The sequence below is a fragment of the Phyllostomus discolor genome, chromosome 5 (genome assembly GCF_004126475.2).
Source record: "Phyllostomus discolor isolate MPI-MPIP mPhyDis1 chromosome 5, mPhyDis1.pri.v3, whole genome shotgun sequence".
NCBI classification, from domain to species: Eukaryota; Metazoa; Chordata; class Mammalia; order Chiroptera; family Phyllostomidae; genus Phyllostomus; species Phyllostomus discolor.
The window spans coordinates 127215506-127228178 of NC_040907.2; the positions used below are offsets into that span (position 1 = coordinate 127215506).

Genomic DNA, 12673 nt, shown 5'->3' on the forward strand with positions numbered 1-12673 from the left:
TAGGGTCATTGAAAAAGGAGAAGACCCACATTTAGTAAATTTTCCAGGCAACTTTAAATCTAAGTTAGTTTGTCTGAAATTTGTACACTTCTGCCCCATTAACTACACTAACCAAAATTTAACCTTATCCTTACTGGCTCCAAGTTGTACTGCTTAGCGCTGTTGGTGTCCCACACTCAAGCCTCTGGCAACCTTTCAGACTGCTTACGTGGCTGTGTGCCCACCTGAAGCAGCTGAGCCCTTATCCCCACCTGCTGCCAGACTGTAGGAAGGACTAACGGAAAATCAGGTTCACTGAACTTGCTCACTCTGGATCTTTCACTGCACACCATTCTCGATCAGGGCACCTCTATTCCTCTCCAAAACAATGAAGGAGGACTTTCTTGACATAATTTTCATGGCATAAAATTTTTATTTTGTTTGTTTGCAGGTGTCTGAGGCAAGAGTCTGGAAGAAGGGTGAAGGAAGGAATGACCGTCCTCCAAAGAGAAGTAATTAACACGTTACACTTTACCCTTATAGGGTCCACAGGCCTGTTCAAAATTTCCTTTAACAAACGGAGGTCTTCTCGATTCATCGTTGTAACCTCTCCTTCTTTATATTTCGAACTGAATCGACCAGCTCTGCCAGCAATCTGCAAGGCTTGAGAAGTGGTGATTGGTTCTAGCTCTCTTTCTCCCTTTTCATTGATACTGGGCTTTATAAGGGAATAAAAAATAATTCTTCTTATGCTCCTGAAATAGAAATAAAGGTGATCTCACAGATAACAAACTCTCCATCATTTGGGTCACTGCAGAAGCACTCACTCAATTCTAGTTTAGGCCTATTTGCAATTCTTCCTGTTTTCAAAATAAGGAAAAAGCTGGTTGGTAATTCTTTGTCTTCCCTTTAAATAGTATTTTTCAACAACTGTGTAAATTTACTAAAATTCATCAACTTGTACTTTTACAATAGGTGAACTGTAAATAGCATGTAAATTATACCTCAATAAAGCTACAGAAAATAACTTTTTAACAAATACATCACATAAAGTGGTCTCAGGCTGCTTTTCAAAGTTAACTGCAATTGCCCTGGCCAGTGTGGCTCAGCTGGTTGGAGCGTCATCCCATAAACCAAAAGATTGCTTGCGGGTTCCCATGCCTAGGTTGCAGGTCGGGGCACATACAAGAGGCAACCAATCAATGTTTCTCTCTCAACATCGGTGATTCTCTCCCTCTCCCTCCTTTCCCCTCTCTCTAAAATCAATGGAAATGTCCTCAGGTGAGGATTAAAAAAAAAGTTAGCTGCTATTAACAGCTTCATATAGTTTTGTTTTGTTTTTTAAGATTTTATTTATTTATTTTTAGAGAGGGGAAGGAAGGGAGAAAGAGAGAGAGAGAAACATCAATGGGTGGTTGCCTCTTGTGCGCCCCCTACTGGGGACCTGGCCTGCAACCCAGGCATGTGCCCTGACTGGGAATGGAACTGGTGACCCTTTGGTTCACAGGCCTGTGCTCAAGCCACTGAGCCACACCAGCTGGGGCTGGATAGTTTGTTTGATTCATTCCCAGAGAGACATGGTTAGGCTTAATACTGTTACCCCTACAGATAACGGCTAGCCCTATATGCACAGTAGGCCCTCACACAACTTACTGACTGAAAAACTAAAACTAAGGTAATATAACCGGACAGCAGTCTAAGAGGGAGCAGCATTCAAAGTTCCAGTGCTATGTGGTATTTTCTTTTTACTTCCTTAACACCTAGGTGTAAGCAAGATACATCACAGATCTATATGCTAGTCCTCATCTCCTAAATCAAAGTCTCTGGTCACTCTAATGCCAATTAGATATTTTTTAATTGCCATCTAACCCATTGAATGTATGTAATTATTAAAAACAAAATCACTTACAAATTAAGTCCCATGCCAATGGCATCTGTAGCAACCAGGATTTTGCATGGATCCTCTGGATCATTAAACTTTTTTGCTTGAGCAAGCTTGGTCCCTAAAACAAGTAGTTCATGTTAAATCAGTGTTCTCAATCTTTTACTGGATCACACTAAGTATATCTTGGAAATCCTCATCTTCTACTTTCCATTTTTTTGGATAAAACTCTTATTGTTTCAAACTTCTTAATATCCTCAAAGAGGCACTTATCTTTTATTTCTGCTCTGTTAACTATCCCCACATACAGCCACACGGTCCCACAACACACCAACTTTATCACTTCTGAGGACACGTAACACATTTCAGGACTACAATATGAAGAACATTACCCAGTTCATATTTTAATGACATTTCTGTAAGAAAATCATCAGCTCAACATTTAAAATATCATCTAATAATAGTAGCAAATAATAAGTGCTAGAAATAATTGAAATACTTCCATCTCTACCAAGATGAACTAGAGAAGCATTTTTATATGATCTATAACAAATTACTGATATGTCAAGCATCTTAACTCAATGTCTTTTACTGTGTTTTCAATACATATCTCAACATAAATGGCAAAAATAAGATTTCATATTCTGTCACGATGAAAGCCAGTAATTACCAGGTGGGAGACTGCCATATATAACAGCTGATTCCAATCCCCGAATTTCAATCTGGCGACTCACAGAATAAATATCATTCTTGCTGAAACAGACAATGCAGTCCCCAGGCCGAAGGTTGTCTAAAGATTCTAGTGCCTGATCCAGCACACAGATGGGGGTAAGCCTCTTGTAGTTTCGAACCTTTAATATTAAAAGACATCATTAAATATTAATGATGTCATGAAATAACACACCTAACTCAACTTCAACTTACAGACATTCGAGAGCGGTTAAAAGCTGACAAGTTCCAATGTTTTTCAAGAGGAAATACAGAAACACATTTATTTTAATATTATAATAAATTACCATTAGTTCTCAATGCTAACTCTAATAAAATGTTAAACAATGTTCCATTAATTTTCAAAGCACTTTCATATACATTTGATTTTCATAGCAACTTAGTAAGAAGGGTTATTAACTATTACTTCCACTTTATAGAAGAGTAAAATAGAGTACAATAAAAGATCAAATGTGAAGAGATTTTTTCCAGTCCTAGCCTTATATGGTTTCCCTAAGAACACAAAGCTAATAATAGCAAAGCCAAGACTAAAACCCAGAATATCTTGTTACATTCCACTACCTCTCCCTGGAAGCTGAGCACAACACTGAAGTAATGGACCAATTTTCAAATATTTCTTCATCTTACTATAGAGCTCAGACAAAGAAAATAAAAAGTAAGATCAAAAGAAAACCAGTTACTTCCTACTCTAGGAATTTTGGAAAGGGATATAAACTATCTCTAGCAAATAGATATATGTCAAAAACCCCACTGAGACTTCAAAAACCACAAACTTCTGCTGAGCCTCAAACCTCCAAGATTCCTCATGTGTTTAATTCTAAAGAGACCTGCTGAAACTCCAGAAGGTTTGTCAAGAGAATACAAAGAACCTCCTATGCTGTGGAAGACTTACAGTGTGATGGCCACTCAGTCAGAACTTCAAATCATGAGGTTCAACCTAGTATGTACGATCCTGTCAACTACGAGGAAATGCAGCTTTCTTTGTAGTTAAGACCTGATTCTGCCACTGCCTGGGGCCTATACAGCCACCGCCTGGGTACTCTGGGCGATCTGAACGCCACGCTGAGGACAAAACACAGAGTCCAGTACCTTCACTTCCTCCCCAGTCATGTACAAGAGCTCAGTAACCAGGTCAATAGCAGCTGCTTCTCCACACAAATGGACCTCTTCAGCACAGAGTCCTGTTGAGTGCAAAATCACACTTTTTAAAACTTTAAAGACATAAAATTAAATAAGCAACACGTTACATAGCAAAAATATTTAAGTTTGTTACCTATTACCTTAAAACTTTACCAAATGTTTTCATAAATATTATCTCTGATTCAAACCTCAACAAAGATTAGTTCCATTTTTATAGATCTCAAGGCTTTTAAATCGATTTGGCCAAGGTTCTGAGTCTACTAGGAAGTGATGCCAGCCAGGAGTAGGACCTGGCATTTCATCAGCCCTGAACATTAGTCCCATACTTGTGTTTTTCAAATTAGCCTCCATGGAATCACTGAGGTACCTCAGAGGCTGGAGGCTGGAGGGTAGAAGAAACTCCAAGCTCCTTACCCCTGAGCAGATCCATTTTCATCTATTTTACATTAAAGCTTCAATGAATACTCTTTGAAGAAAGAGCACAGCCATTTGTTTTTAAATTTGAAAACACCTGCCCTACAACATGCTGATAAAACTCCAATATCACACAGTAGAAACATTTATTCATGTCCATGGACTTCAAGAATTCCACTTCCAGGGGGCTATCCTAAAGAAATAATAAAATAAATTTTTAAAAAGCTATGGCCAGAAAGATTTTTATGCAGCATTATTAATAGTAGGGGAAAATGTTAACTTTGTGGAAAAAATTATATTACAACTCTTCAATGGAGGATATACAATATTATGATGTGGTACAAAAAAAAATGTCTGAAATAGCCCCAGCTGGTGTGGCTCAATGGATTGAGTGCAAGCCTGAGAACCAAAAGGCACTGGTTCAATACCCAGTCAAGACACATGTCTAGGCTGCAGGCCAAATCCCCAGTTTGGGGTGTGTGAGAGGCAACCTACTGATGTATTTATTACACATCAATGTTTCTTCCCTCTCGTTCTGCCTCCCTTCCTCTAAAAAAATAAACAAATAAATTCTTTAAAAAATACTTGAAAACAACATAACTGAAAAACCAAGATACACAATTACATAGTCACAAAACTGGTGTGAAACACCAAAACCTTAATAGTGGTTGTTATAAATATGAGATTCGAATATTTTAACTTTAATTAAATGGTTATGCTAATTTTATAGTAGGAAAAATGAACTTCCCATTATTTAAGTAATATTTGAAAAATAAAACTAACACATAGCTGAGCTAATTGTTGATTTGTGTCAGAAAGTAAGAATCCCCCTGCCCCTACGTGGCAACAGCAAGCAGGTAAACGCATCTCAGTGCAACGTCACACAGCACAGGTTTTACAGCATCGAGACCACCAACCTAGAAGTGCTCTGGTCCAGGCCCATCCTCTGGCGGGGTCTTTAATCATTTGAATTTCATCAATCACAGCCACTTCATCTTAAAATAAAAAGTTATCATGAGCACTATGAGCTACTTAAATAACATGATAAACATATCACAACACCAAAATCCAAGCTTTCATCATCATTGATCACTAAGTGCTTCACAATTATATTTCCTTTAACCCTCCCAACAAATGTGAGAGAAAAATCATCATCATCTGCACTTTACAGAATAAACTGAGGCCCAGAGAAGTCAAGTCACTGGCCCAAAAACACCGTATGTACAATTTAGTGTAAGATAAAAAAATGAAATGCAAGCCGGGGCCACGCAGCTCCACAGTCCAGACTCTTACCCACTCCTCCTCCTCCCAAACAAGGCAGGGTCATTTGTTCCACTTCCTGCCACCTGAGAGGCAGCCTGGAGAATCTGCCCAGTAAGAACAACCCGATTTTGGTGTGTATAATGTGCACTTTGTTGCCCAAATTTTTGAGGGAAAAAATACAGATGAACACTGTATGTGGGTAGTACTAATTCTGTATCTATGTAAATGTTTTTAATTCTTTTATTTATGCTTATGTATTAAAAGTGTAACTCCAGCAGGCAGTAATGATATCCATATGGAAAATACTCTGGAAAACGAAAATACGTTTTGTTTCTAAATATAAATAAAATAATCAAAAAATTAAAACAAAATTTTTTTCCTCAGTTTGTGCCAAAACCATGGGTGTGCATTATACACAGCAAAATGTGGTAACACACCTACACAGCAGTAAAAGAAAGAAGGGTCCATGCTTCCAGGAACTGGGAGCAGACGGCCTTGCAGTAGAGGAAGCATCTCTACCACAGGAACCCCGGCAGCTGCGAGGAGCAGCCAGCACAGCGGAGGGTGTGATTCCCTGAGCTCCAGCTGTGCCCATTCTTGGAGCTTTAAACACATCACTACGGCAGAAATTAGTGCCTCATTTTATTTTCCAATGCCAAAATGCTTCCAACCACATTTTCTTTAAGTCATATAAATTATATTTTAATTTTCTTCCCAAAACACCAAGGAATAAAGAGCATGTTAAAATTTTTTAGAATGTAATATGCCCACAATGACACTTAAGAAACAAAGTTAATTTTACACTGAAAAACCACTAGAGTAAAAATTGCTTATTGCATCTGGGTATATACAAACAAGATTAGAAAGGAGGGAGTAGAAGAGGGAATTTTGATTTACAAACTTCTGTGCTATCTGAATTTTTACCATGTACTACTTTTATAATATAGTAATTTTTAAAAAACTATTTACTCAAAGTTAATATTAAAATGAAAAAAAGCACACTACTAAACAATACATATGTGCTCTAATACATAACAGCACGTAATATATAATCCCTATTTTATAATATACACACCCACAATGGACACACAATAACAACACCAAGAGAAAAAGATCTGAAAAATATACACCGGAAGGTTACACCTGCTGATTCCAAATGGATGGGATTGGGAGATTATGTACTTTTTATTCTCTTTGTATTTATTTTTACGTTTTTATATGATGATAATAATTGTTTATATAACAATAAAAAGATAATTTTCATTTAAAATATTTTCAAAATTTCTTAAATGGTGTACTGCAGTACTATATGTAATAGTGACAGACTTTAGATGACTTGAATATCCTTTAATGGAGGAATGTATAATTTCAATCATAAAATGGATTTTATATAGCACAGAGGAGGGAATGAAGTCTGGCATTAGAGTGAGAGCTGGGGCGGAGTGGCTTTCCCCCAGACAGAAGGGCCAGCAGAGGCCATTGTTCCTTTTCTAAGCCCTCCCCACACAGAGCCAGCAGGTGGGCACTGTATCTGAGACCCCATCAACCTGGTAACCCCAACCTGGTAATTCCCCGAGACCCTGCCCCACCCAACTTGCAGGCCCACCCAAGCCCTTTCCAGTGGCTCTTCCATACAAAGGGCCTCTCCCTCCTCATGCTTCACTTTCCCAAAATCTCTCAAACAAGCAGCACCTGGCTTCTGAATACCCTGAACCTCTCACTAAGTGGCCCCAGGCCTAGCACTAGTGGCAATTGGGCTTGGCTTGCATTCTGGCCTCTCTTGGGTACCTTCAAGCCCAGCACAACTAGCAGGTATTTGCATATAGCTCTGTAGCTCGTGCTGGGAGGCCCTAGGCAGGGCACAGGCAGTGGCTGACCTTGTACCTCCTGGGAGTCCCCAGGGTCAGTGCACCCGGTGGACAGCTTCAGACCACACCAGGTTATAACCCTACCACCTCCATGAGCGACACACTCAAGGGGCAAACTCGGCGAGCACCAAAGCCCACTGAAGCAAGCCCTGCACCATGGGATTGGTTCCTGCACAGCAGCTCCTCTGCTGCAGTTGGAGTCAGTCCTCATGGTCGATCAGCTTGGGGGTCAATACCTCCCAGTGATGCCAACAGCAATCCAGGCTCAACTACAACAGGACAGTGCACTCAGCCCACACAAGGAGAACCTAGAGGGCCCAGCTGGGGTGACTGGGGAGGCTGTACCACTGGGCCCTATGGGACACCTACTGCATAAGGCCACTCTACCAAGTTCAGATGACACAGCAGCTCTACCTTATACACAGAAACAAACATAAGTAAGTAGCCAAAAATGCAGAGACAAAGAAACAGGTCCCAAATGAAAAAATAGGAGAAATCTCCAGAAAAAGAACTGAAAGACAGGGAGGCAAGCAAACCAGACACAGAGTTCAAAATACTAGTTATAAGGATGCTCAAGAAACTTAGAACTTCCACAGCACAAAAAAGGACACAGAAACCATAAAAAATAACCAGTCAGAAATGAAGGATACAGTAACTGAAACAAAGAATTAGAGGGAATCAACAATAGAGTAGATGAAGCAGAGGATAAAAATCAGTGATTCGGAATACAATGAAACAGAAAATACCCAATCGGAACAGCAAAAAAAAAAAAAAAACCCCCCCCCCCCCCCCAAAAAAAATGAGACTAGTGTAAGGAGCCTCTGAGACAGCTTCAAGCGTACCAACATTCACATCATGAGGATGCCGGTAAGAGAAGAAAAGGCAAGAAATTGAAAACCTATTTGAAAAAACAATAACAGAAAACCACTCTAACCTGGTGAAGGAAATAGACACACAAGTCCAGGATGCACAGAGAGTCCTAAACAAGATGAACCCAGAAAGGCCCATACTAAGACAAGACACATCATAATTAAAATGCCAAAGTTTAATTAAAGACAGACTCTTAAAAGCAGCAAGAGAAAAGCAGTTATCTACAAGGAAGTTCCTGTAAGACTATCAGCTGATTTCTCAAAAGAAACTTTGCAGACAAGAAGGGACTGGCAAGAAGTATTCAAAGAGATGAAAAGCAAGAACCTACAACCAAAATTACTCTACCCAGCAAAGCTATCAGTTAGAACTGATGGGCAGATAAAGAGCTCCCCAGACAAGACAAAGCTAAAGGAGTTCATCTTCACCAAACCAGTATTACATGAAACATTAAAGGGTCTTCCTTAGGAGCAGGAGGAAGGAAAAAATATATCAAAAATATAAATAATAAGCAACCCTAAAAAAGAATGAAATCTTACAATTAGCAACAGCATGGCTAGACCTACAGGGTATTATGCTAAGTGAAATAAGTCAGTCAGAGAAATACCATATGATTTCATTTATATGTGGAATCTAAAGAACGATATAAATAAATAAACAAAACAGAAACAGATGCATAGATACACGGAATAGACTTATGACTGACAGAGGGGAGGGGGGCTAAAGGGACTGGGTGAAAAAGGTAAAGGGACTGAGAAGCACAGATTGGCAGTTACAAAACAGTCATGGGGATGTAGAGTACAGCATAGGAGATATAGTCAATAACAATGTAATAACTATGTATGGTGCCATTTGGGTACTGGACATAGCAGGGAGAACCCCTTGTAAAGTATATGGTTGTTTAACCACTATGCCATGCCCCTGAAAGTAATATAAAATAATACTGAAAAAAAGAGAGGGGGAAAGAATTGAACTGAGGATTGGTACAAAGGTAACTTTATACCTGTTAACATATCTTTTAAGAGAAAAAGGGAGAGAATATTAAAAAAAAATGACAGAAAGTTCTGGGCATTTATTAGTGATAGCAGATAATGAGTACTTCTTGTACACTTCCCTTCTTTGTCTCAATTCAAAAATTTTTTCACAAAAAGCATTTCACATGATCAATATTTTAAAATAAAAAAACACTAAGTCTTTAGAAACGGCGAGCACGTACAAGGAGTGGTAACACTGCACATCTCAACAGTGCAAGCGACATGGGCGGCCTGCTTCCCATCTGGACCCACAGTCACTCGCTCTTCGCCCGTCACCAAGTCGCAGGGCACACCCTAGGATGACAAAAAACAAACAAAAAACCTGGAATTATTTTCACCTTGAAAACAATAGCAAAAAGTACTTTTGGATGTTTAACAGGATATTCTCCATTACAAACAAGTTTATCTGTCTAATAGCTGAAACTAAATATTCTCAATCCTTTAAAATTTTTTCTATAAAAAATAAAAGCTATTCTCTTACAAAACCTATATAAACTTGGAAACATCTCAAGACAGCTAAATTCTCAGGCAACAAAAGCATGAGAAATCACAGCAGTTTCACTTTTTAACTTTGTATGTTTCTGTACTATTTCAGTTTATTTAAGGAAACATGAAATGTCTCTATATTCAAGAATATTATAAATAAAATTTAAGAATGTAAAGTCTTCCTAATATAATTCCTTCATGCTATGGTGTATGAGAGTGACCAACAACCTTGGTTCGCCCAGGACTGAGGGGTTCCCAAGGATGAAAAATTTTTAGTGCTAAATCTGGGGAACTCCAGGCAACTGGGGCAGCTGGCCTGCCAGTGACCTGAAACCAATCATGAGTAAGCATCAGACACGTCCAAACTGAAAGACAGGTTACAACACAACTGACCTGCAGTAGTCTTTCAAAATGTAAAGGCTGTGAGAGACAAAGGAAGACTAGGAAACTGTCTCAGACTAATGGGAACTAGAGATGAGACAACGAAGGAAGTTGAGAGCCTGGACAGAATCCAGGGGTGGGGGGTGGCTGGGGCAGGGAGAAGAGGAGAGTGTTGTTATTGTTACTGGACAAGTGGCAAAACTAGAATATAGACTATGGATCAAATAATAATAGTCTATCAATACTAAATGTCCTGCTTTAGATATCCTGTGGCTATGCAAAAGAAAATCTTTGCTTCATGAGATTCTAAGGAGCAGTTCTAAGAGAAAGTACTTTTTAAGTATTTATGGATAAAGAGGCAATTGTGTACAAAAATTACATAAATTATTCAAAACAAAAAATAGAGAAGCTAAATTACCTACCTAACTGGTTAATCTCACATTATAGTCATAATAAAACATGAACCAAATATTAGCCCTGTTATAAAAACCAATGTGCCCTGGCTGGTATGGCTCAGTGGATTGAGAGCCAGCCTGCAAAACAAAGGGTCGCCAGTTCGAATCCCAGTCAGGGCACATGCCTGGGTTGCAGGCCAGGTCCCTGGTTGGGGGCGTGAGAGAGGCAACCACACATTGATGTTTCTCTCCCTTTCTTTCTGTCTCCCTTCCTCTCTCTCTAAAAATAAGTAAATAAAATCTTAAAAAAAAAAATCAATGCCTCAGACTACAGAGCATTCGGTCCTTTTCAGGCTGGAAATGGTGGCTTCAGCCTTTATCATTAGTTCTAATTGATCACATCAGAGTTCTAACCTAAAGGTAAATTAAACATCCTAACAGAATAGTGGCTACAACTCTGAGGAGTCAAAGGAGGCGGTTCAGAGACTTTCAACTATATCAATATTTTATTTATTTTTTATTTTTTAAAAGATATTTATTTATTCATCTCTAGAGAGGGAAGAGAGGGAGGAAGAGAGAGAGAGAAACATCAATGTGCAGTTGCTGGGGGGTCATGGCCTGCAACCCAGGTATGTACCCTGACTGGGAATCGAACCCGCGACACTTTGGTTCACAGTCCTCACTCAATCCACTGAGCTACACCAGCCAGGTCAATATTTTATTTCTTAAAAAAACAAGCATCGAAATGTTGGAAACTGGAGAGTGGGATCAGGTTATTTGTGTTCTTCTCTGCCTATCTCTGTAAATGCGAACTCTTCTCTAACACTGTACTGCATTCATTCTAACATACACATTTTTTTCACATTTCAGTATCTCTGAATCAGGATATATCTGAACAACTGATGACATGTCAGTTTAGTTGGCAGCACTTTTTCTTTCTCAGTTGTGCATAAAATAATGGTGCACCTTACAGCTGATGGCTGATCAGATGCATAGCAATATGGCAATTTTGGTTACTGGAGGGTATACTACATATGCACTCCACCTCCCACCTTCATGCTTACCCTCTCCCCACACACAAAATTAACAAGGAGCAAATATTTGGTAATACACTGACATCGGCATTACTCGTTTCAAAGATCTCATGTGCCAGTAATTTCAGAGGGCCACAGTACACTCCAGATTTTGCTGACAAGTATTTCTGGATTGCGTGATACGTCTTTCCACTGTTTGTGGGGCCTGAATGGAATATTATCTTCCGCTGAATGGCTCTGGCTTCGGGGTACCTAAAAGATGAGTAGGTAGACAGCTTAATCTTATTAATTTCAAAATCCACCTTGGCAAAGTTTGCAATTAAAAATGTTCCAATGTAACATCCTCTTAACATTCACAAGATAACATCTTTAAAAAACTTAAATGACAAATTTTATATCCACACTAAAATGATGAGTTTCCAAGAATGACATTTACTAACTAGAGGACAGAAAAATCCAAATGCAAATTAATTTCCTGGATATTTCTGCCATTGTACAAATCCTTTTTCCTCAGTAGTTACTTCAAATAAGTTTAAACTACTATTAGCTGCATAAATATGTTCACATTACTTCCACAGCTCTAAACACATGACCTTGTAAGGAAATACTCCCAGGCTTCTGAATTTCAACATGTACAATGTAATGACTAAGTCTTCTGCCTCTGGCCATGGTGAGTGGTACTGGACTTGCCCTCCCACCACAGACAAGTACAAAACTGGACAAAATATATGCAGCAGCTGCTTGGGGACACGGACAACAGGCCATGCAGGACTACAGGCCCTGGAAGAAGGGAATGCTTGAGATAAACCATAATGCACCCCAGCAGGGCACAGGGAGGTGGAACCCAAGTCAAGTACTATAGTCCCACTGAGCTGAGCAGCAGAGATCAAGTTCAGAGTTGCTGAAGCAACTGAACTTTAAAAGGAAGAAAAGAAAGAGTGCAGTGCAGGGGTGAGCCCTGAAGTCTGTGTGGGAGTTCTCCGTGGGTCCTTGGCCAAGGGCTGAGCTGAACGTGTGCACAGCCTAGCAGAGAACAGCTTGCTAAGGGTCTGAGCAGAAAGTCTCAATGAGGTGGCAAAGTGCTGGGAGACACTGGAGTTTAGCCCTGGTGGTTGTGAGGGAGTGTGCTAACACCCAGGCATTCGGCTGAGACACAGAAAGGCACGTGTGAATTGTGAGGACACCTTAAAGTAAGCTACTC

General features: G+C 39.5%; 1 protein-coding gene across 1 annotated transcript in view; it reads right to left on the reverse strand.

Annotated features, from left to right (window-relative positions):
• The window catches only part of SUPV3L1 (Suv3 like RNA helicase), a 34872-nt gene that overhangs the window by 9394 nt on the left and 12805 nt on the right, over positions 1-12673 (reverse strand). The window contains exons 5-11 of the mRNA XM_028513190.2: positions 11556-11724; positions 9359-9470; positions 5062-5139; positions 3680-3771; positions 2532-2712; positions 1889-1982; positions 515-734 (exon numbers count right to left, since the gene is read on the reverse strand). Of these exons, the coding sequence (XP_028368991.1) occupies positions 515-734; positions 1889-1982; positions 2532-2712; positions 3680-3771; positions 5062-5139; positions 9359-9470; positions 11556-11724 (946 nt within the window). The remainder of the gene's footprint in view (positions 1-514; positions 735-1888; positions 1983-2531; positions 2713-3679; positions 3772-5061; positions 5140-9358; positions 9471-11555; positions 11725-12673) is intronic.